Source organism: Molothrus aeneus, chromosome Z, assembly GCF_037042795.1.
Source record: "Molothrus aeneus isolate 106 chromosome Z, BPBGC_Maene_1.0, whole genome shotgun sequence".
NCBI classification, from domain to species: domain Eukaryota; kingdom Metazoa; phylum Chordata; class Aves; order Passeriformes; family Icteridae; genus Molothrus; species Molothrus aeneus.
The window spans coordinates 47,886,233-47,909,821 of NC_089680.1; the positions used below are offsets into that span (position 1 = coordinate 47,886,233).

General features: G+C 43.5%; 2 protein-coding genes across 2 annotated transcripts; one reads left to right on the plus strand and one right to left on the minus strand.

The window, feature by feature from the left end:
• The first annotated feature begins 1,802 nt into the window (after positions 1-1,802).
• On the plus strand, positions 1,803-11,175 carry LOC136569388 (tripartite motif-containing protein 14-like). The gene is given in 7 exon segments (XM_066569784.1): positions 1,803-1,908; positions 1,911-1,963; positions 5,965-6,060; positions 6,982-7,215; positions 8,248-8,408; positions 9,472-9,566; positions 10,640-11,175. Coding segments are annotated over 7 exon segments (1,281 nt in total).
• A 1,167-nt stretch (positions 11,176-12,342) lies between these two features.
• Positions 12,343-22,875, minus strand: NANS (N-acetylneuraminate synthase). Its single transcript, XM_066569552.1, has 6 exons — positions 22,722-22,875; positions 21,222-21,437; positions 18,054-18,153; positions 17,647-17,801; positions 16,350-16,616; positions 12,343-15,276 (listed from the first exon to the last, which is right to left on the minus strand). Exons 1-6 carry the CDS (start codon positions 22,851-22,853, stop codon positions 15,067-15,069), a joined length of 1,080 nt encoding a protein of 359 aa, XP_066425649.1. The 5' UTR covers positions 22,854-22,875; the 3' UTR covers positions 12,343-15,066.
• Positions 22,876-23,589: the final 714 nt, after the last annotated feature.

Sequence of the window (23,589 nt, forward strand, 5' to 3'; positions counted from 1 at the left end):
AACGTTTGGAAAGGCAAAGGACACAGGGGCCTGTGACCCAGCCAGGTGACTGGACACTGAGGCACTGTGGGAGCCAAGGACTCGGCAGGAAGAGCCCAGACTTTCTGTGAGGGTATAAAAATCCAGGTAATCCTTTGTTCAGGATTCCTACTTGAGGCACCAGCTGGAGGTGTTACTCTGTTACCAAACCATAAATAAATCTCTTCAGAGATCCAGAGGTCTGAGATGCTGTTGCTGGAAAGCTGGGGTTGAACTCTTAGGGAAGCCTTGTCTGACTGTGTGAGTAGGAGTCAGGCAGGGACCCTTTGGCTCACTGGAGAGAGCCCTGTGAAGGGGCCTCAGTCCCAGCAGTGACAGTCTCTGGTGCTGTGACTGACAGAGTGCTCCTGAATGGCCAGATGAGATTCTTTACTTAACACACACGTTCCTCTGGACAGGGCACAGACTGCATCAGGAAAACCCTCCTGCAGGAGCTGCAAACATAGTAGTGGAACTGAAGCTTGGCATTTCAAAACACACAGGCAAAGAACTGGAATTGTTCAGCCTCTGTCAGAGAATTCAGCACTGTCTACAGCTCCTCTATGGGCGTAGATTGAGAAGATGAGATTAAAAGAGAGATTTTCCCTTGGAAAAGCACAGTGAAACAACATGGCTCCATTTGTAATGAGAAAAATGTTGAGTGACAGTAGGAAAACCTTTCTTTCTGAGTTTGGTCAAGCACCAGAGCAGGTGAAACTGCACCTGAAACTCTTATTTTATTAAAGCAGGCATTAGCACTTTTCTTTGTGTGTGTAGAACAAGAGCAAACAATCTACAGATATCCATAATGATCCCTAAGATTCCATGACTCTATCCTGGGGTCTGTATGAAACACTTTCCAAGAAAAAAAACCTGACTTTTGTATGTACAAAAGGCACTTTCTAAATTATTGGTTATGTTAGCAGCGTCTTCGCAGGCATGAAATTCTGCCTGATGCATGAATTTCAGCAAGACTGCCCTTGTTCCTCAGTACTCCACATTCTTATGTACTAATACGTATTCTGACTCCCACATGTTGCAGCAAAATGCTCAGTTTTACAATATCTTCCTATTTTTTCACATCATGTGTTGTGTGTGTGTGAATACTCTCTACTGCTTTTATTCACAGGAAGAACAAAGCATGTTAAAAAACTAGTATGAATTTGGTTGAATGTAGAGTTAACAGCCAATGAAGGTAAGTGTGCAAGCTCTGTAAGAGCATGAGCGCTCTATTTTGATTTCTGTAAATGAGACCATTCAAAGCACAAAGTTCTAATTGAAAATTAGAAACTGACAAAACATATCCTGAAGACAATTTTCCCCCCGCATTTTGTATCAGGTAAGTGTTTTGCTCAGCCATAACAGTGAAGCCTACCCCACACCGACGCTGCTGAAATTCCACAAATCGGTCAGTTTTCCAGCCCGGGCTCCGGACGGAGGCAGTTCCCAGGGCACCTGCTGTCCCGCTGCGGGTCTCGGCTCCTGCCGGCACTGGCTGCGGGTCCCCGCTCCGGCGGCGAGTGAGCCGGGCAGGAGGCACGGCGGGGCCCGGCCGCCCTCCGCCGTCACGGCCACGGCCACAGTCACGGCCACAGTCACGGCCACGGCCACGGCCACGGCCACGGCCACGGCCACAGCTCGCCTGCCCGAAGGGCGGCACCGCCGCTCGCTGCGCACACCCTCCACACGCCGGCCACGCATCCCCCTCTCCCTGCCCCGCCTGCCCCGTATCCGCCTCTCCCTCAGCTGCCGGCTCCGCATCCTTCTCCTCCCCGCCCTCCGGCATGGCGCAGGGGGAGCCGCGGCTGTGCGGGGCCCATGCCGGGCGGCCGCTGGAGCTGTTCTGCGAGGACTGCGGGTGCTGCGTGTGTGCGCTGTGCCCGGCGCTGGGCCGCACCGCGGGAACCGCGCCTGCCTCCTGCCGCAGGCCGCCCGCCGCACGCCGGTGAGTGCCGGCCGGGGCCGCTGTGCCGCGGAGCGGGGCTGAAACTGGAGCTGAGACAAGACCTTCCTCATTCCATGTCTTGCCGGTTGTCCCCTCGTTTCTGAAACGCGTGCCTCTGGGTTTTCTTTGGCTAGAGTGTCATGGTGGTATCTGTGAGTACTAGTGCAGTGCCACAGAACTAAGCCGATCATCAGCCTTTAGCCTTACTTTGCTCGCCTCATCAACGCCTTGTGGAGTTCAAGGTTTGTAGACTGTGTTAACTAAGAACAAAGTTTCTGTATTTTCTGTAGTTCAACAAGTACTTTGTAGACCCCATACAGACAAGGTCAGCCTGATGCCACTGCACAAGGATGTGGGTTGTGTACGAAAAGGAAAGAGTCAATCAGTCACACCCAAGCATCCACAAAACAGGTATATAAATTAAGGGGCAAGGAGGAAGTGACTTTCACTGTTAGATCACATGCAGCAGCATTTTATCCTCAGACCTTGTATGTGGAATCAGTGTGGCTGTCCCAGGAAATTTGTTTTTATTGACAGGCTAGAACAACCTTTGACCAAAGCATAGATGCCTCAGGGTAAGGTTCCCTGGCCCCACCATTGTAGCTGGTTAGATCACGACTGCCCATTCACAGTTCTCTAATAACTCCGCTGGGATGTTGTAGGTTAACCCCAGTAGGCAGATAAGCACAACACAGCTGCCTGCTTATTCTGCTTCCTTGCCCAGTGGGACAGGGGAAGAGAAACATTAAAACCAAGAAAATTCATGGATTGAGATAAAAATAAGTTTAATAAGAGAAGAAGTGGAGGGAAGAGAAAAAGAACAAAAGTGATGCAAAGGCAGACCCTCACCATACAGTTCCTGAGCAAAAGGCAGCTAGCCCACCTAAACACCCCTCTTCCAGTTTGCAGAACATGATGTTATATGGTACTACTCTTTGATTAGTAGGGGTCATGTCCTGCTTGTTTCCCTTTCTAGTCTTCTGTGCACTTACAGAATAGTCACATCTGAAACACAGCACCACAAGGGTTGCTATGAGGAAAATAAACTCCATCCCAGCCACAGCCAGCCCAGGGATTCTTCCCTAAGATTTTTTTCTTTATGCCAGTGTAGCTGTCCACCAAATACCCTCAGGAAGTTTTGCAAGCTTGCCAATACTCCTACATGTACTGTTTTACTTGGAAACCCTGCGAGGAGGCTTACTAAGGCCTGCATGCTGTGGTGCTAACCTTGGGAGACTTAAAATACTGTAACAGAGAAGTTTGATGTTCAGAAGCTTCTCTTCTTTCTTTTCTTTTTCTTTTTCTTTTCTCTTTTCTATTTCTTTTCTTTTCTTTTCTTTTCTTTTCTTTTCTTTTCTTTTCTTTTCTTTTCTTTTCTTTTCTTTTCTTTTCTTTTCTTTTCTTTTCTTTTCTTTTCTTTTCTTTTCTTTTTTCTTTTCTTCTCCTTTTTTCTTTTTTCCTTTTTTTCCCCCTAACTTCAGAAAGTTTCTTCTCACTCCTTGTGTGATATAGGAGTGCTATGAGGAGGTTTCCTGCAGAAAACACTAGGAAGAAACAGTTCCTACAGAACTTCCTGCTTGGAAGTTCACACAGATTGTGAGCTGGTATACAGGTCATGATAAACTCTTGGAGAGTTCCATTGCACTTCATGTTACAGAGCATTACAAGGGAAGAGGGCTGTGCAAACAGCAGCACAGAGGTAAAACTATTCAAGACATCTGAGCAATGCAGCACACTGCACCTGCCTGCTGGTCTGCTTTCATCCAAAGTGTCCCTCTTCCAGGTGGGAACTCACTAAAGTGTTTGCGTTCCCTTCACGACAGGGTGGCAGTGGGTGAGTGATGCACGTATTGTGCAGTGGCAACCTGATCTGAGGCAAAGTGCACAAATCTACAAATTGTGCTGCTTCCCTGGGGGTCTGATGGACAGAGGGAAGGAAGCATGTGCTGTTGATAAAGACTTGTTTCTGCTAAATCAGGAAGTGAGTGGGGTAGAAACTTGTACTCCCGTGTGACCCTCTGTCCCTAGGAAGTATCTGCTGACATCTACTGGCTTAGGGCTGCAGAGATTTTAGGCACAAACTATCAATAGCTTTAGCGTAAGTGATGGTATTTTGACTAGTGATTTTGTTTGCTGTGAGCAGTTATTCAGTACAGCCCTTGTGGTGTGACATCAGCCAGGCAGCACTTCTTGCACTGAGAATCTTCCACAGCTCTTTCAGCAGATCCTAGCTGTGAGTGCTAAGAAGACATGAAAATCACTGTGAGAGATCCATCAGCTGCTTCATCCTTGGAGCAGAGATTGTTTAAAATCATTGAAAAGGATATTCCCTGTGCTCCTGAATGCAGCACACAGGATCAGCATTCTTTGCACTTGATATGTGTCCTGTGAGCTTGACTGGAGCTTTGAGTGTCATCTCAGAAATCCTTGCTTTTACAGTGTTTTCATTTGAATGAGTTAAAAAACCCAGGCAATCCCTAAAGGAAGATTTTCAGAGTCGATTCCTAAGGGTGAATGACATGGGTTGCTGGCACAGTCCTCAATTGGTAGGAAGCAGCTCTTTCATGTATCTCTGTAAAGAAAGTAATGCTTAACCAGAAATGCTTCTGATTAATATAAGTATTTGCATATGGTCACTGTTGTGAGTACACAAAGTGATGTGTGTTCCTAGCAAAGAAGGAAGATTGGGTTTTTCTCTGTGGTCTTTGTCAGTCTTTGAGGAAAGGAATGAGGTCTAGGCTGCAAAATAAACTAAGGAAGGCTGGTACCTGGTAGAATTCCTGAATCCTCTAGTGGTGTAGAACTCTTCTGGTTGTTCAGGGACAAGACTAGAAAACTGTGGCTGGAATAAATAGCATTAGTGTCTTGCTCTATGCAAGAACATTTACCTGCTTGCATGGATGTGTCTGTGCCAAGGGCCTTCTAGATGCAGAGTCTCTGGCTTTTGCTGGGAGCCCATTTTCTTCTGACTCTGTCATACTCAAATGACGAACTGCAGGTGTTTTCTAAGGAGACATGTCAGAAATGCAAACTGTTGCTCATGAAGCAACACTTCATGCTCTGTTTGTCCATGCTGCAGAGTTTAAATGCTGTGGTGCCCTGGGGCTGTTGCAGTGACCTGCTAGATGTGCATGCAGGTGTTCTTGACTGGGTCTCAGCTGCAGAAGAGGACACTGATAGCAGCTACAGGCGGCACTAGCTTACCTGGTATTTACTGAGGGCCTGTTTTAGCACCAGTGCACTGAGAGAACTGTGGGGCAGCATTGCCTGTATCCTTCCTGTTACTAATGTCAAAAATACATGAGCAGGCATTTCAAGATTGTTCAACCTCCTGGGCAGAGGGCAGCCAGTTTCAGAGGGCTGCAGGTGAGAAAATGGAGCAAGATATAAGCAGAACATTGATTATGCTGTGCTGGGCACACCATAATCTGAGAAGTGTCACAGATACTGTGACTGATTACTAGCCATGCTGACACTATTAGCTGTTGCAGACGTTCAGACTACAGCATCACTGTGGCAATAGTGAGGTAACTGATTGGTCATTTGTACACTGGGAAGCATCCTGAACATTCACTGGATTTTTAGATATGTGGAGCCTTCCACTTATCCTCTAAATAAAAGTACTTAGTTGCCCTTCAGCTGCTAAATGCATTAGCACGTAATGGAAATACACAGCACCATAGATTAAAGATGGATATGTTTTTTTCACTTTGGGTTTCCCTGTGCCTTAAGAAGGTGGTGCTAATTTGCCCAGCTGTCTAAACCTTACCAGTGTAACCACCAGGTGAAATGCTGAAATCCTTATGGTTCATCACTATACTGGCCTTAATAAGCCTCATAGAAGGCCTTTCATTTAAGAGTTTCACCTTCCAATTCAGAATATTCCAATTCTGAAACAGTGTATTTCAGTACCCCCCTATATGAAAATCAAGCTGGATAGTTGTTTCTGGTTTTTACAGGTGTTACAAAACAGCATTTTATTTTGTTTCATTGTTGTATAGGAACTCATGGCATTGTGCTTGAAGAATCTAGAAGGGAGAAAAGAGGAAGAAGACGGCAACAGAAGGAGCATAGAGCAGGCTGTAAATGATGTGAAAGTAAAGTGTGATTTCGTTCTCCACTGGATGGTCATTTTCCAAGGGGAGACATTTTGTGTTCTCTGTAGCTATTCTAAGACCCAGCCATCTATAGGGTGGCTACTCTACTTCCCAGGAGAAGAGTGTTTTCCCTGTATTCATCACAATATATTACACTACCAAAGAGAGGGAAGAGGGAGAGTCTCCAAAGACCTGATCCTCATTCCTTGATCAGCTGAACATCTCTGGGAGACCAAGGGTAAAATTTTTATGCAGAGGAATAGTAGGCAGCCCCAGCTGCCTATGTTATTCTGGCTACACTTATGTATCTTGTATGATATGCACTGAACTTGTATGATATGGACTGAACTGCATTATTGAATTTTCTGGATTCAGAGTTGAGTAAACACTGGAACAGTTCTGTTGATTCTGTCTTAAGAATGGGAATGTATGCTAAGCTGCACCTCATTTATAGAGCATGAAATTACTTCTGCTCTAAGGAGCATCACTAGGCACTTCTGTTACAGAAATGTCAGTAAGAGCTTGAGGGGGCTTTAGAGACTTGGCCTGATGCTACTTTCTTTTGGAGGCTTTCTCTTCCTACCACTTACTTGTCTCTGGCTTGCTTTAAAAGCAGTCAAAGTCTTGCTACTGAAGGAAAAGATCTGTTTCTTGTTACAAATGGTAACCTGTTAATTCCAGCTGAAACCAGATTTTTTGACATAAATCTTCTTTTGGAATCTTCTCTCACTCTTTTCCATCCAGACATCAGCAGGTAGAACATATCTGTGCTCCCTTAAGGGGTAGAGACATGTTTCTGAAGAGATGGAGAAAATCAGTAAAATTCAACCAAAATATAGCACTATAAGCCTGAAAGAGCAATGTCTGAAATGTTTATGGTCTGTTGAGCAGGGAGGAGACATTCTTCTGCTTTATCCATAGGCACATGCTGATATGATTATACAGCAGCTGTCAGAAAAAATTACTGAGCTTCAGTTACTTCTTTGGGAGGAAGAGAGTCTGGCAAAAATCTTCATTGATGAAAAGACTCAGCAAGCTCTGGGAACATATGATCAGCATTTGAGGTCCTGTGAAGAACAGCTTGAAGCTCTCGAGACCTTCACACATTGAATCAGACAAATACAACAGGACAGTGATCATATTAATTTGCTGGAGGTGATATTGTACGGTCTCTTTCTACCTCTTACCCTGACAGTCCTTGGTAAATTTCTCTAGTGATGTCTTCTATAGATCCTTCTGTTTGTAAGCAGCATCTTCCTAAGCGCTTTTTAATTTGCTTTGTGTTGCTGTTTTGGTGAACAAATTTGGTTCCTGATTTTTGAGCAGGTCTTCCTGCTGTGGCATTGATTTCAGGTCTGTATGAAATTCATGTTAATTTTAAGCATAGATGGAAAAGACATGTCTCTTAATCTTGAAGACAAATGCTGTATCAAGTCTTTCCTTGTCCAGTGTAATATAAAGATATGAGAAAAGCCAGTCTTCAGGCAACCTCAGGAGGGAAGTTAAAATCTGTAAATTCCTTAATTGCAAGAAATCCTAATCACTGTAAGCCTCCACTTCACTGGAGGGAGCAATGCTGTTCTTTTTTCCTACAGGCGATAATCTTCACCTTCCTTGGAAAGATTATGTTGCCTGTGCTTATGCCCTGACACAAGACAAAAGATGCAGTTTCCTAGAGGATGATGCCTCTGGAGCATTTTTGCATCCTTGCAATGTGTCAGACTGGAGTTTCCATTGCTGTGATACGGCCCTGGCATTCTGCTGTGTGTGCTAGCAACACACCTACACACAGGAGCTGCTCTTTGTGATTTTGTGGAGATTTTCTTGTGGGGAAGTTGGATTTTATCCTTCAAATTGTTTTTAAAACTTAATAGTTTGATTTTGCCATTGATGGGATTTCCCACAAAGGGTCCTGGCTAGGCTAAACTCATTTCCATCTTGGAGGGATCTCTTTAACTGTGGCTGTTGCGTTCTCCATGTCTGGGATGGCTCCACTGGCAGGAGGAGGTAATGGGCAGGCTAATGAGCTAAAAGGCAGGCTGATCTCAGCAAAGTTTGCCTGTTATGGCCCATAGGTTTACCTCATGTTGGAGCTGTCCTTGCTCTGTGGTGTATGGGAGCTGGGATGGAAGAGTCCTTTCATGTCACAGTCTCTGCTAATTGTAGTGTTTGGCTTTCTGCTCTCAGAAGTACACAGAAATTGAGAAGGAAATTAAGGAATCCAGACACCCATTAGAAAAGTGGCATCCAATACTGCTCTCGTTTGAACACTTACTTAACCATTATAAACACTTCATCAGAGCTCTGCAGTCCATTCTACAGAAACCATTGGAAGCCCAGCTTAAAGAAGGAACCTGGGAGAGCTCTGAATTTTGCTTTCTTCTGCTCTCTTTGCAAATAAAGTGTACTTTTTAAGTAAGAACAGGACTTTTTACCAAATCATCTGGAGAAACAGCAGTGTTTCAGGCATGGGTACTGCTTTCTGTCAGCATGAGTGTAATGCTGTCATAGGTGATTTAGGTGATAGAGTGGTGATTTAGGAACTAAGAGATTTCTCTTCCAACTCTGAAGATGATCTTTGGTTTGTCTGTTGCTTTTTTCCCCCCCCAGTTCCATCAGGTATTTCAATACAATTTAATGTAGACCATCACACCTATAGAATGTATCTATTCTCTCAGTTACAATTGAATGCAAGTGCTCTGGCATTGGAGTACGTCTAAAATTTGAAAGCTTTTTTTAATTTATGTACCTGGTGATCTGCCTCAGTCTGAAAAAAATTGACGATTTTTAGTACTGTAAAGCTGAACTGACATGTTCTATTTAGAAATCTTTTTATCTTTGAGCTATTAGTTCATCCTTCAATGACCTTTGGCATAATGAAGGCAAGCAGTTTTTCCTAATGGGGCACAGAGGCACAAAGCTAAATAACCATGGGAAAATCCTGCTGCTCTTTGAGTGAGCAGGCAACACTGGCCATCACATTTCACCCAGCTGCCTTTTAAGCCTTTATCAGAGAATTGCCACCGAAAAGACAGTAGCAGGTTGCTGGGGCAAATAGTCGGATCTGATCTGAAAGACTGCAGGATGTGTGTAGGACTGCTAGAAAGCATCATAGAGGTGCTCTGCAGCAAGCATCTGCAGCTATCTTCAGCTGCCTATTTTCATCTGATAAGGGCCAGTTTTAAAGGAATCAGGTCTGATTACTTGGTGTTGTGCTCAATTGTGTATTTCTGTGGGAACACTAGTCCAGCATCTCTATGCTATACAAAGAGCATAATGCTGAAAGCATAGAATGAGTAGCCCCTCCCCAGAAAAAGTAACATAGTTAGTAACATAGTTTGTCCATGAAGTTGGAAAATGATTGTTGAAAAACTGGCAGACTCCCTAAGCTGTCCCTTTTCATCTTTGCCCAGATGTTTTCAGTAGCCTTAATCTCACTGCAAAGAAGGAGCCTGGGACAGTGCTGAAAACCTTGACTCCTCTTGATCGGTTGCTTTTCTTAAAACGTTAGTATGATTATGCTAGAGTCCTAGAATCTCCTGAGCTGGAATGGACCCACAAAAATCACTAGGGTCCAACTCCTGGGCCTGCACAGTACCACAAATCTGGGAGCGTTGTCCAAGCGCTTCTTGAGCTCTGTCAGGGTTGGTGCTGTGATCACTTCCCTGGGGAGCCTGTTCCAGTGCCCAAACACCCTCTGGGGAACCTTTCCTAACCTCTTCCTAACCTCAGCCCTGCTTGACAGAATTTTCATTCCCTCAGGTCCTGTCATTGTCACCACAGAGAAGAGATCAGTGCCTGCCCCTTCTCTCCCCCTCACAAGGAAGATGTAAATTACAGTGAGGTCTCCCTTTAGTCTCCTCCAGGCTGAACAGACCACAGGACAGTAACACTCTGTGTATGGCTTCTCCTTATCCCATCACCATGAGTGATCCAGATTAGAAATGTGTGGAGGCACCAGTGTTGGTGCCCTGCTGTGATTCCCTTGGCATGCCTTTTGCAGTGTCTCTGGAGCTGTGGGCTCTGTGGCTCCCTGAAATCCTGACCTTAGCCCAAATGGCAGCTTAGTGCTGTGGCCAAGGTGCGCATCACGTTGGTGCCCTACATTAGAAAGGTGTGGGGACAGCAGTGTTGGTTCACTGCTTTATGCACTTAGCATAAATTTTCCAGCCCCAGTGTCCCTGGAGATGTAGGCTTTGTGGCTAGCTGAATCCCATCCCTAGCAATGTTGGGTCCCTGTCTTGCTCTGACTGGAATGCCTTTTCCAGACCCAGTGTCCTTGGACCTGTGGGCTTTCTGGCTGAGCCCTAACTCAAAATGTAAAGCAACCTTGGTGCTGTGGCTGAGGTCCCCATCACCATGGTTGGCCCAGATCACAAAAGGTGTGGAGGCAGCAATATTAGTGGCCTGCTCTGACTGCCTCGGCATGCCTTTTCCAGCCCATGTTCCCGGGACTGCAGGCTTTCTGACTGTCCCAAGGCACTTCAAACTGTGAGCTCCTTTGCAGGTGTTCTATAACCTGGACTTTTTCCAAGGGTCATGAGAAATGTAGCAAGTATGATTATGGCTTTTACTGCAGATGCAAGATCACCAACCTGGGAATATGACAGCATTCACCCAAAACTGAAATTGTCAGAAGACCACCTTGAAGTAAGCTGTAGCTGGAGGAGAATACTTTGCCCCTGTAGTCCCCAGAGATCTGATAAATTATGGCAAGTGCTAAGCAGAGACGCATTCCTTTCTGGGAGCCATTACTGGGAAGTTGACCTGCTTTGTGCTGGAGAGAGGCGGTGGATTGGTGCAGCCTACCTGACCATTGGCAGGAAAGGAGACTCTGAAGCCTGTCGACTGGGCTGGAATAGAGCATCTTGGTGCCTTAACAAGTTTGATTTTGAATACTGGGCATTTCACAACGGAGAGAGAATCCCCATCCTGCTAGAAGATGATCCTGATTGCATTGGCATTTTTCTAGATTATGAAGCAGGAATCCTTTCATTCTATAATGTTAGCGATGGCATGGCTCATTTGCACACCTTCTGCTGCAAATTCACAGAACCAGTTTATCCAGCCCTGAGACTCTGGGAAGGGTCCATTAGAACATGCAAACTAACGTAAGAAATAAGCCTACTAGTTCATGCTTTTTCTGCTAATGCCACTTCAGCAATTTTCTACATGAATTCATCTCTGTTGTATCAAAGTTGTAATTATGATGCTTTTAGAAGGTAACATAAGTTTAGGAAAACCAACTGTGATTTTTAATGTGTATTTTTTTTTCAGTGAGGGAAGGTGACCTCACTTTTTTAAATGACGTCGATATACCACTCAAAGTGCAGTATGCTATTGTTGTACTTTTTTCAACTTGTAACAGTAAGTTCAAGAAAATCAACTGTATTTTTTAAATGTATATGTGTTTTTCAATGGGGAAAGATGATTTGATTTATAAATGGTGTTGCTGTACTACCTGAAGTGCCGTATGTAGTATTTTTCAACTTGCAAAATGGAAGAAGTCAGGTTGAAAGATACATATTACAACTCAGACTGGAACATGGATATTGACTTTTTGAAATTTTTTTTAATGAACTCCCTCCCCTTATCAGCCTGGAGAGGCTGCAATTGTGTATGGCAACAGGTTTAGTTTGATTCAAGCTTCAAGATTTTATACTGCATATTGTTATCATTAACAAGGTCAGATTTGAATAATAAATGCACTAAGTGAATTAGCTCATATTTAAGTGTCATCTTGGAAAAATCAAAGTCTGGCACTGACTCTTGGAAAGGTCCCTTCTGGAACTGGAGCTTCTGTGGCCACATTTAATAGTCACTAGCTGGTCTTACATGTGACAGAAGCTCTGAATCGGACTTTTGGGTGGCCCTATTCCTTCCACTGAGTGACAGCATGAGAAGAAGCTGTGTACAACCCCTAAGAGGATGAAATATCTGCAGGGCTCACAGGTGGAATGAAAACACCAGGCCAGAGGTGCATTTGTGGCCCATTTATCTTTGCGTCCCATTTGCAACATTCACATAAAACTACGGGACACAGCTTGCAATTTTCTGTATATGCATGTTTCCCCCCCACCAATACATTATTAAAGTCCTGGACATTTCTGGAGCTTTTGCTTACAGCTGTCTCCAGAACCAGCCCAGAGTGAAAAACCACTGCTATTTGAAACTGGTCAGGTAATGTTACAGTGTTCAAATACTAAAGGGTATTATAATACTGCATCACCAGTGCTGGCAAAGGCAAGGTCTGACCATAGGCTGAAATGCAGAAACAAGAGCTTGTTTTATAAGCTAAATTTATTTTTCAAATTTGAAATGAAAAAAAAAATCTTTTAACAATTAAGTAGTTTTTTAATGTAAGGCAAGCATACTGCATCAGTCACAGATCACTTGACCATATATGGTCAAGTATATGACTCAACCTCTGCTTCCCCTTATAAAGATATGAATACAGTTTCCTCAGAATTGCACATTTTGAAAGTAAACAGTTTATAGGTACAAAACCACTCACCACCAAATTCAAGATACTCCACCAACTCATGACAAAAAGGTAGCAAGTTCCAAGTAACCATCACTAGTAAGTGATTCCACCACAGAAAAAAGATTAATTTTTGCAAAGCAGTTCTGTCCTAAGCAAGGTACTTGAAGAATTAATGGCTTGCAGCTGCGGCTATACAGCTCCCTTCTGGTCAAAGGGAAAAGCAGCAGGCAATAGGAGTGGTATTGCATTTCTCACTTTTCAAGTGAGAAGCTGGGATGCAAGAGCAGACCACACAAATCATGTACTGGCCATCATGCTGAAGCATAATGGTGTGATGTAGTCAGGCAGTCAGCCTCAGCGATCTCACACACCAGTTTTGGGAGAAAAATCCCAATGTACAGGATTCTGGCTAGGACAGAAAAAAAAAAGCTGCTCAAATTTCACCAGCATTTGGCTTCCTACCTGAGAAGTTGCCCCCACCCCGATTCTGCTCTGCAGAATCGACTTAATATTCCAGACTTCACTCAACTTGCCATAGATGCTTTTCAGAATTTCTGAAGCATAAGTTAAACTTATTTCCACTGATTCATCTCAGATCTACTTTTCTTCCCTCCTCAATCTCTCTGGCATGCCTTTTGGCCTTTCAGTTCAAAAAAGGCTCTCTTGCTCCTTAAATGGGACCTTTCTAAATACCCCTATGCTTCCTTTCCTGGTACTGTCTCTTGAGAAATTAGCTTTCTCATGAAGCCCATTTTCCCACAGAATACAGATTGCTGCAACCCAATGCTTTATCATGACACTTTTAAGACTTTCATCTTAAAAAAAATCCATCCAGGTTGCATTTAAGTTTTCTGTTCACTGTAAACCTTCACTTATCTGTATTCAACTCCAACCAGAGTCCTGCTATCACACAGGTGAGGCAAATGGCAGAAAAGAGAGGTGTATCGAAAGATACAGGGTGTGGTGGTTTGACAGGAAATATGTTTTCTGGGATGCTGTGGTGAGGCTAATTGGTGCTTAGATTTTAATATTGGCACTTAATGTGGCCATTGGGACATGGATCCGCCTCTGAGAACACGGGGTTAAAAGCAGAGCTCTCCCCTGGGAGGGCCCTTTTGGGTTTCCGGCGGGAAAGAGTTCGGGTCTCTCCCCCGGCCCAGCTGCTGGCTGGGCAGGGGGAGGGGAAAGCCATGAGGCCGAGAGAGGTAGGCCTGAGCCCGGGGGTGGAAGAGAGAGAGACCGGGAGCCATCGGGCAGCCCCCCCTGGGAGACAGAGAGAGAGAGAGCCGCTGCCTGGGACTGTAACCTTGAGACTTGATAAACATGGGCCTGCGCCGGCAGCACGGCTGGGACGGAGAAGAAGGGGGGGTGCAGCTGGCCGCGTGTAGGAGCTTTTAACCCCTTTTCAGTCAATGAAAACTTTACAGAACAATAACCTTTCCTAGAAGAAAGATAGAGTAGAAGATGAAGAAAGAAATGGGCAAGTGTGAGAGAGGTCTGGGCAAGTGAGAGATGTTGGAAGAATAGAGAAGAATCTTAGTGGGAAGAGATGATGGAGTGGCTTTTGCTGGACTCTTTTTGTACAGCCATGGACAGAGCCATGTTCCTTGTGATACAGGGACTGCATTCTAGGGGGAGGCAATGGCCACAGAACCAAGAGGGTTCAGTGTTGGTGCTCCTCGGCCCCAGAGGGTGAAAAATATGGGGGGAACAGATGTCCCAAAGTTGAGACTGTGCCTTTTTAGAGTGGAACGAAGCATCCTTAAAAGTCGACCCTAGAAGCAGCTCTGGTCCGTGTTCAGTAGTGAGAGTGCTGGACATGAAAAGAAGTCACCATTGGCACAAGAAAGACTCCTTCTCTTGATAAACTGAAGACTGAGTATTCTAAAAGGTAGTGCCGGACTGAGAGTTGATGATTTGAGAATGTACTGTATTGAGAATTTAGTGGAGAGGAAGAGGAGATGTGTTTGTGAAGTTTTCATTTTCCTTGTGTGTTTCCTTTTTTTTTTTTCCTTTCCCTTGTAGTTTAATTAATAAATTTTTTTTTCCTAAGTGAGAACCTGCTTTGCTTATTCCTGGTCACATCTCACAGCAGAAACCAGGGAGAGGGTATTCTCATAAGGGCACTGGCATTGTGCCAGTGTCAAACCATAACACAGGGCTAGAGCAATTCAAAGTGTAGACAAAATTCTCATAATTTACTGTATTCTTAACAGAAAAGGGAAGCTGGAAAGCAGCAGACTGTGGTCTTTTATTTGGCAGAACTCCAAATTAATCTAGATTAAGTGAAATGGAGAAGAGAGGATCATGGCATTTCCTAGGCACAATGCTATACAGTTTCTAATAAAATCTTCATAATTTATATCCCCTTTGCTTCTGAAACTTCCTGGTAACAAGACCCTGAAAATTCTATCCTGTTTGTACCCTCATAATTACACCACTTTCTTCTAATCTACCATGCTGCTATTCTCAACCACATTGCATGGTAGTACATTGAGAAATATGGAATGGAGTGCTTTGGTTTAGCACTTCACTTTTTTTACGTGATTTTCCACTGCTTGCTCAGTGATGGTTTCATCTTCTTCAATACTTCTTTTAACCTTCTGGCCCACGAGGTCAAAGATGCATTCTGGAGGAAATCCCTTTGGCTCTCCCACCTTCACCGTCAGCATGTCAAGTGTCAATACTGCACCTTCAGGAATTGCCACTTTTGCTACTACCGACTTTCCCAGCTACAGGGAGGGGGAAAAAAACAATGTTGAAGTTAAATACATTGCTAGCTTAGTTTAACATAAAAGGATAAAAAATGTTCTGCAGTTATTTTAGAACTTAGGTTGTGTAGAACTGCCTTCTCCATTACTTATTCCAAATGAAGATTAATTTAGCATGGTTACTCTCACTCTAACTAGGCTGCCAGGAACATGCGGATGTTTTCTGAAACTGGACAGTAGCTCACTGGAATTTTTCAAGTCACAATGGAGGGAATCTGATTAGAATGACAGGTATTTTAGTTTAGTGTAAAAGCAGTTAATATAAAATCATAGAGGTAATATTCCTATTACTATTGCCAAGTACCTGACACTGTGAGGCCACACCTCAAGTCTCATGTCCAGTTCTGGGTCCCTTACTACAAGAAGGACATTGAAATGCTGGAGTGAATCCAAAGAAGGGCCACAAAGCTGGTGAAAGGTCTGGAGCACAAGTCCTTTGAAAAGTGGCTGAGGGAGCTGGGGGGTGTTTAGCCTGGAGAAAAGGAAGCTCAGAGGGGGCCTTATCACTGTCTATAACTCCATGAAAGGAGGCTGTAGTCAGCTGAGTGGTCTCTTCTCCCAGGCAGCAAATGACAGAACAAGAGGAAATGGCCTCAAGCTGTGCCAGGGGAGGGTTAGACTAGATATTAGGAAAAATTTCTTCTCTAAAAGGGTGATCAAGCACTCAAACAGTCTACAACATGGAAGCAGTTGAGACATGATTCCTGGAGTTATTTAAAATGCGTAGACATGGCACTTAGGAACATACATTAGTGGTTGGGCTTGGCAGTGTTAGGTTGGACTAAATGACCTCATGAGTCTTTTCCAACCTAAATGATTCCAGGCTGTTACTCAACTTAGGTAACCACTGGATGATAAACATATAACTCTATTATAATCAAAACTGCCAACATTATGCAGTGTGAAATTTTCTAAGTGCAGAGGCAGAAATGCTACTGCAATAAACAATTCACAGCCTATTTTTCTGAATACAGAGTTATTAGCTATAGGTCTAAATTAGTTGCAGGTTTACACAAACTAAAATCAAAAGTTACCTTTTCATTGCAAGCCATTTCACAGGGCAAGAGCTGTTTGATTGGAGAACCCATTGCTTTTTCCACAGTACGGATGGCTTTCACTAAGTCTGCCAGCTCATTTGGCTCCAGAGATGCTTGGTGGTCGCTTCCTTTCCATGTTTTGTCGAGAGTCACGTGGCGTTCCAGTACTTTAGCACCCATAGCAACTGCTGCCACTGAAATGGCTATGCCAGTTTCATGCCCCGAATAGCCAATGGGGATATCAGGAAAAGCTGACTGATATGCCTTGAATCATGACAGAGTTGGTCTGAATTACCAAGGCAGCAGTTTCAAAAACAAAGCAAATTTAACAGTGATAACTGCAGTGGACTAATACTGTGCCATAAAACAAGCAGTTGGATATGCAGAGAATGCAACGTTTTAAATTCAACAAGTTACACTGCATTACCAATCACCACATTCCAAATCTGACTAATATTATCAATACTGACAAGAAAAAGGAAGCATATTCTCTTCTACAACTTACATTTCTCCTTTTAATACACTTCTACTATTCAAGGTCTTCAAGGCCTCTATCAGCCTAAGTAACAGTAATAGTATCCTATTTTTATCCAAGAACCCAGTGGATTGGTTAAACTTAATCTGTATCCAAAACAGATTTCTTCAACATTGTATTTAAAATCTGAAGCAACCTTTTAATCCAAGCACAGAGAACAGTCACCAAGTCCTAAAAGCACTTAAATGCAGCCATGTGTCATTCTATTAAAAATAATATATTATGTGTGCATAGATCTAAGGTAGTGCTTGAACACTGGCCAGTTTGGGAAAACTTTCTCACATCACTATTTGGCATATACAAGTAACATTTCAAATGAAGGAAACTATAGTAGGGTCGAATCAATTTTCTTCATGGCTCTGATAGTCACATGAAACTTTTTTAACAAAGTTTCTGGTCTAACTCCCTATTTAGAATTACATTCTCACTTCATGCACCTTCTTAATGATAACAGTCTACATGATTTTTCTTAGCACTATAAAGCACAGGGTTAACCTGATAACCATGTCATGTTTTCCTCTGTTGAACTGTGAATACTCCAGCAATATCCTTTATCATATTCCTCAAAGATGAGTTCTGCTAAAAAAGGACCCAGTGGATCTTTCAACTTCAGTGTGAATTAGAGGAAGGTGACACATCCTGTAACTTCTCAGAAGCAAATTCCAGCACACCTTAAGACCTGGAAGTGTATCTCAGTAAAAGCACACAACCCTTCTCTGCCACCCTACCCACAGCACGCTCTGGGGGTTACTCACTGACCGATATAACACGGAGATTGACGTCCTCTGGCTGAAGCGGGTACGCGCTGGTGCACTGCAGGAAGCAGAAGTTTGGATTTATGGGCTTCACAATCTGATAAACCTGATGCATTGTGCTCATCGACTGCATCCCACTGGAAATCACCATTGGGCGACCTAGCCATTAGAAAATATGCACAAGTTTTGTCCTATGTCAACAAGAAAGCTACCCAAGATTAAATTAAATTCTTTAAAGTAAATTAATTCAGTAAAACTAGAAAAGAACTCTGGGTAAAACTTTTTTTTCAAAGTCTGAAATATAAAGAAACTTCAGATTTTCTTCCCAAAAATCAACTGGAGGAAAAATGTAATAACTGAGCTACTGAGAAATTGTGATGTTCACCAAGATGGCTCAAAGAAAATGCTTACCTTTCTTTGCAGTCTTTTCCAAATATGGAAAATTATTTGTATCTCCTGATCCTACTTTGAAAAATGGAACATCCAGTTCATGTAGAAATTCCACAGCCATCTACAAGGAAAAGAAATAATGTTTTAACACTCCATTTCAGCTGGAGCAAGGGATCAAGAACTACTGTGCTTGGAAATAAACAACTGTTTGACACAACAAACCCAAAGCTTAATTAAACAGGTGGGTTTTATACAGTATTATACACAAAAAACACTGCTCCTGAAGTAGCATTTGCTATCTTGACAATATTAGTTTCTGATTTCCCTCCAGGTGGAGTATAATTACGATGCCTTCTTTCATACTTCTGTTTTAGTGCAAAGTTTTGACTGGGATCACTGTCTCAAGGCAGTCTCTGGTCTCACCAGCTCTACAGTCTGCTGCTTAGTACAAGCAAGCAGAGCTCCATCTCATCTTGCAGATGAACCTGTGTATCACAACATTCTTGCTTTTTTCTCTCTTTTTTTTAAACACTACCAGAGAGAGCAACTACCTGCAGATGGAAGTCTGCCTGTTGAAGAAGAAATGTGATACAAGCATGCACCGAGTTTTCCTGCCACACGTGTCTTGCAGATCAGAAAGATTAAGCTACAGAGTGTTTAAAACTACAGATAGTAGAACAGATTCATCATACTGAAAACTTGTATGGGCATATTAAATAAGCACCAGGAAAAAAACCCAAAAGTGCCCAAGAAGGGAAATTCAAAATTAGTTTCCTTTTAGGAAAGATACTAGACAATAAAATATGCCAAAGCAAAGACTATAAAACTGTTTATTTAAATGCTAATTATACTCTGCCTTTCTCTAAAAATATGCCCAACAATTCAAGAATTATTAGAGACTTCCTGAAAATGGGTAAGTAAGTGGCCTTTTAAAAATTAGTACTTTATTGGAAGAAAATTTAAATTCCAAATCTATCACAGGCAAGAGGTATTTAAATCCTTCATTCACCTCTGGGAAAAATAATAAAACAGTTACCTTTGCCCCTTGTCAACCACCCACAAACACTTTTAATTGCTTCAGCTCTTTTCTTGTTGCAGTTACATTTACTTAACACCAGAGAAAGAATGCTAATGTCCACAAAGATAATAACGCCTTATTCAGTCTAATTTTGCTACCATCAGTATGATGGAGATTAAATTTCTTGTACCTGCTATGTATAACATCTCTGTTCACTATTTAATACAGTTTATTCAGATGTATTGTGCATAAAGACAATGAGTAACCTATATTAAAAAGACACAGATCTCATCTCAGGAGATGGCAAAAAATTAAATATGACAGGTAGACCTTGCATCTAAGGCCACTCTTCATTTGGTAAATATCTCTTGAAAATTAGCAGCTCTTCTTTAAGAGATTCAAGAACCAGGAAGTAATTTCAAATAACAGAAATGACATCAAAGGGAGTGGTTCAATGAGATCCTGGTTTGTCTCCAGTACACACCAGAACAGAATAAATAAAAAAGTTATTCAAAGGCTTTTTTATTTATTTCACACATCACTTAAATAATTTCCTCATATAGTTAAACACACAATTTAACCTCTTTGATGTATCTGGACCTCCGGAGATTATGTTAAATTTACAGAAGTTAACGTATAAAAACTTTCAGAAGTTAATGCATTCTTAAAGAGTTTTTATGTCAATTTATGAAATATTTTAAGTTCCAAACTCCTGTCTTACAGAAATGCCACCAGAAATATTAGGGTGTAATGTAATTACTGCTCAAAAAGAAGGCACAAACATGTATCACTTCTGTTAATTAGCTGATAAAGAGCACAGCAGAAAAAAAGAGGGATCCGAGCAGCAGAAAGTGATCTTAGCTGCTGCCTATAAAAGGCGTTCTGTGTTGTACTACAGCCTTTAGAGACTAGAGGTTTCAACATCAAAGAAGGAATGTGCGGGTTTTCTTCTCCCCAAAGGCACGTGGGTTTTTTAAGATCCCAGATACAGAAGTCCGAGATTCCTGTGTTCTCCTTTCTTAAAGGAATGCATGTTGTTCAGCAGGTCTTCTAGATGTGAAGAGAGCAATAAAAGAAACATCACCACACTCTCTTTTCACAGATCTATTTCTGAATCCATGGCACTGAGTTATTGCCATATACACATAGCATATTTGTCTATCATCAGATGAAGAGAGAGACAAATTGTAAGAAATAACACTCATGTATCAGGAATTGTCTCTGATTGCAAGAGTGAGACACAGAATAGATTGCCTTAAAACATTAAGTAAATCACTTCCTTGTCCTATCCTGGGTATGTCTACTTCCAGAAAGCCACGGACATGGTTCTGCTGGCCATATGCAAGAGTGGCTAGCTTACTTCTGGTACTTACTTTCCATTTGGTTCTCTGTCTTTTCTAGGCCACAAAGAAAAATAAATCTGTAATCTCTCATCTATACTGAAGTTCAAGTGTTACCTGACCTTTACAGCTTACACATATGAACTGTATGTTGCATTTGTTAATACTGTCACTACCATTATCCTGAGGCAAATGACACGCAACAGCTACAAGTATACATGTCTAAGGGGGAACAGCAGCAGGAGTTTCATGGAGTTGTGAAGCTGGTGACTGACTGTTCAAGAGCCCACTGGCAAAAATCAGTAAATGATTCAGCAGTAACAGGACAAGGTGTTATCCACTCCATGAGATTAGTAAAAGAAATAGGGGCATAAAACTCCTACTGCTTAGAAACACCACAAGGGTCTAGTAAACAACAAGGAGGGTGGAAAAAAAGAGGGAAATAATGGGGATTAGATCAAGAAAGGAATCTGGTTTAAATATAGAAAGAAGTTTGATATGCTTGAAACCAACATACCAGACAACACTGGAGAGCAGTCTGATTGCTATCTTGATCTATACTCTCAAAGGCTCAATTGTTCATGAAGGTCAAAATGAAGCCTTGTCCCTAATACTAATTACTCTGAAAAGTATCTCAACATGTGGCAAGTCTTCCAAAATATTCAGCCAACCATTATAGGAACACAGGTGAACTGGCAAATTACTCTAGGTGTCTCAGTTAAGAAATTGATTTTCTGTATATTCTTTTTCTGTAAAAACTATCACACCTAAGTAATATCCAACAGACACAACAGCCAGACTCCCCTTGTCATTCCAGTATGGCTTACATACCTCATCCATGCCAGAAGCTGTGAAGAAAATGCCAATCTCCTCTGCATACTTCTTTAGCTCTCTGTATTGGTCATGACTGAACTCCAAGTGGCGCTTGTGTTCCCCATAAGTCTTTCCCCAGGAGTGTTTAGAGGTGTAGGGCCTTTCTAAGGCTTTCTTGTTGAATTTGTACTCCAGTTCACTCTTCTGGAACTTAGCACAGTCTGCTCCGCAGTCCTGCAAAACAAGCTGGTGCACACTGAGCGGAACTGCAAGTGAACCTGCACTCACAGAAATGGTAATGAACACAGAGTGACTGTGGACCTACACACGTGTGAACCCTTTTATTTCAGAGTCCTGATACACTTAGTAGAGCAGCAGTTCAGAGAAACCATATTAAACCTACAAAACTACTTAGCTATGCATGTTGCTTATTCGAAGAGTTGACTTCTGTGGTTTTTCACCAGATCAGCTGTCACTGATAATGTTACATTAAAAAGGACACAGGATTCTATGGAACAAGGAGTATGAAACTGAAATTCATAGCATCATCAAAGCTGGAAGAAACTTTTAAGATCATCCAGTCCAACCATCCACCCAGCATCACCACAGTTATCCCTAGATCATGTCACCAGCACCAGACACTCTTGAACACCTCTAGGAATAATAATACATTTGAAGGAATAATAATTCATATGAAGTCACACAGTAAAGACAAATCCTCATTAGGCTGGTCTCCACTTTCAGCCCAGTCACATAACTGAATACACCATGTCCTGAGCTGTGATGATGTGTGGTTTTCTATCTAATGGATATAACATCAAATTTGAAAGCAGTTTGACTGTTTTACTGGATGACACAAGCTTTACTGCAATAAAGCCCTGATGTCAACCAAGTCAAACTGGAGGTTCATTAGAGATGGTTCAGCAGCTTAATGGTTCAGATACTTCCTAAATTCCCCGTAAGCTCATGCCCCAGCTGCGGGGCTGCAGCCATAACAAAAGATCACAGATTAATTAGTGGGAAAAGACCTCTGAGATCATCGAGTCCTTGAGGTGACTGAGCTCCACCTTGTCAAACAGACCATGGCACCAAGTGCCACGTCCAGTCTTTCTTTAAACACCTCCACGGACAGCGACTCCACCACCTCCCTGGGCAGCCCGCTGCGACGTCTGTTCGGCCTCTCCGTGAAGAAATTCTTCCTGATGGCCAGCCTTAACCTCTGTGGCACAGCTTGAGGCCACGTCCTCTCATCCTGTCACTAGCAGCCTGGCAGAAGAGGCCGAGCCCCACCTGGCCACACTCTCCTCTCAGGAAGTTGTAAAGAGTGATCATATCACCCCTGAGCCTCCTCTTCTCCAGGCTGAAGAACCACAGCTCCCTGAGCCGCTCCTCACTGGACAAGCACTCGAGACCCTTCATCAAAGTCAAATGCAAGGGTCTCCCTGCAGACAATCTGTGTCTGGAATAAACCCAGGCCGCGGCCCGGCGCTCTCCCTCACCCGCCTCCCCCCCTCGCACCTTGACCATGCGGATCATGCGCTTGGCGATGTCCAGGTCGCCCTGGTGGTTCTGCCCGATCTCGGCGATGATGAAGCAGGGCTGGTCGCCGCCGACGCGCCGCCCGGGGCACAACTCGAACTCGCGAGCCATGGCGAGATGGCGACAGCCCCAAGGCTCGCCCGCGACTGCGCCGCCGCTGCCGGCGCCGCCGCGCCTCTTTCCATCCGCACCAATGGGCGCCGCCATTCCCTGTCTGGCCGCGCCTTCTCCCGGTCGCACCAATGGGCGCCGCCATTCCCGGTCCGGCCGCGCCTTCTCCCGGGCGCAGCAAGCGGCGCCGCCGGTGGGCGCGGACTCTCTTCCCCAGGGCCGGCAGGGGGCGCCGCGGCACCGCGCCCTCAGCGCTTCCCGCAGGGACACGGGCGCTGCCGCCACTGCAGCGGCTTCGCGCACCAGCTGGGTGCTTCACCGAAGAGACCTTTAAAATCTTCCAGGGATGGTGACTCCACCACCTCCCGGGAAACATATTCCAGTGCCTGACCACCCTGAGAGTGACAAATTTTTTTTCTAATACCTAGTCTGAATCTCCCGTGTCTCAGATCAAGGCCATTTCCTCTTGTCCTCTCAGTGCAGGCCCGGCAGACCACACCGACCCCCACCTCACTACACACTCCTTTCAGGAGCTGTAGAGACTTGGTTCAGACAAAACTTTCCATGATATATGGAAATAAATGGTAAAATGTGATGCAATAGCTAAGGCCACTTCTGAGATTATTTTACTCCAAAATCGTTCTCTGACTGACATGCAGATACACTTGTGACATTCTGGGCCTATCTGTGAGGTTTTTAATAGAACTGAAAATCAATAATTTTGATTGTTATGATT

Coding starts and splice junctions, on each gene's coding strand:
- NANS (XM_066569552.1), bottom strand. CDS start 22,853: ATGGCTCGCGAGTTCGAGTTGTGCCCCGGGCGGCGCGTCGGCGGCGAC. Junction 17,802..18,053: donor GGAAAAGACTGCAAAGAAAG/GTAAGCATTTTC, acceptor TCTAATGGCTAG/GTCGCCCAATGGTGATTTCC. Junction 16,617..17,646: donor TCAATCTCCGTGTTATATCG/GTCAGTGAGTAA, acceptor TCATGATTCAAG/GCATATCAGTCAGCTTTTCC.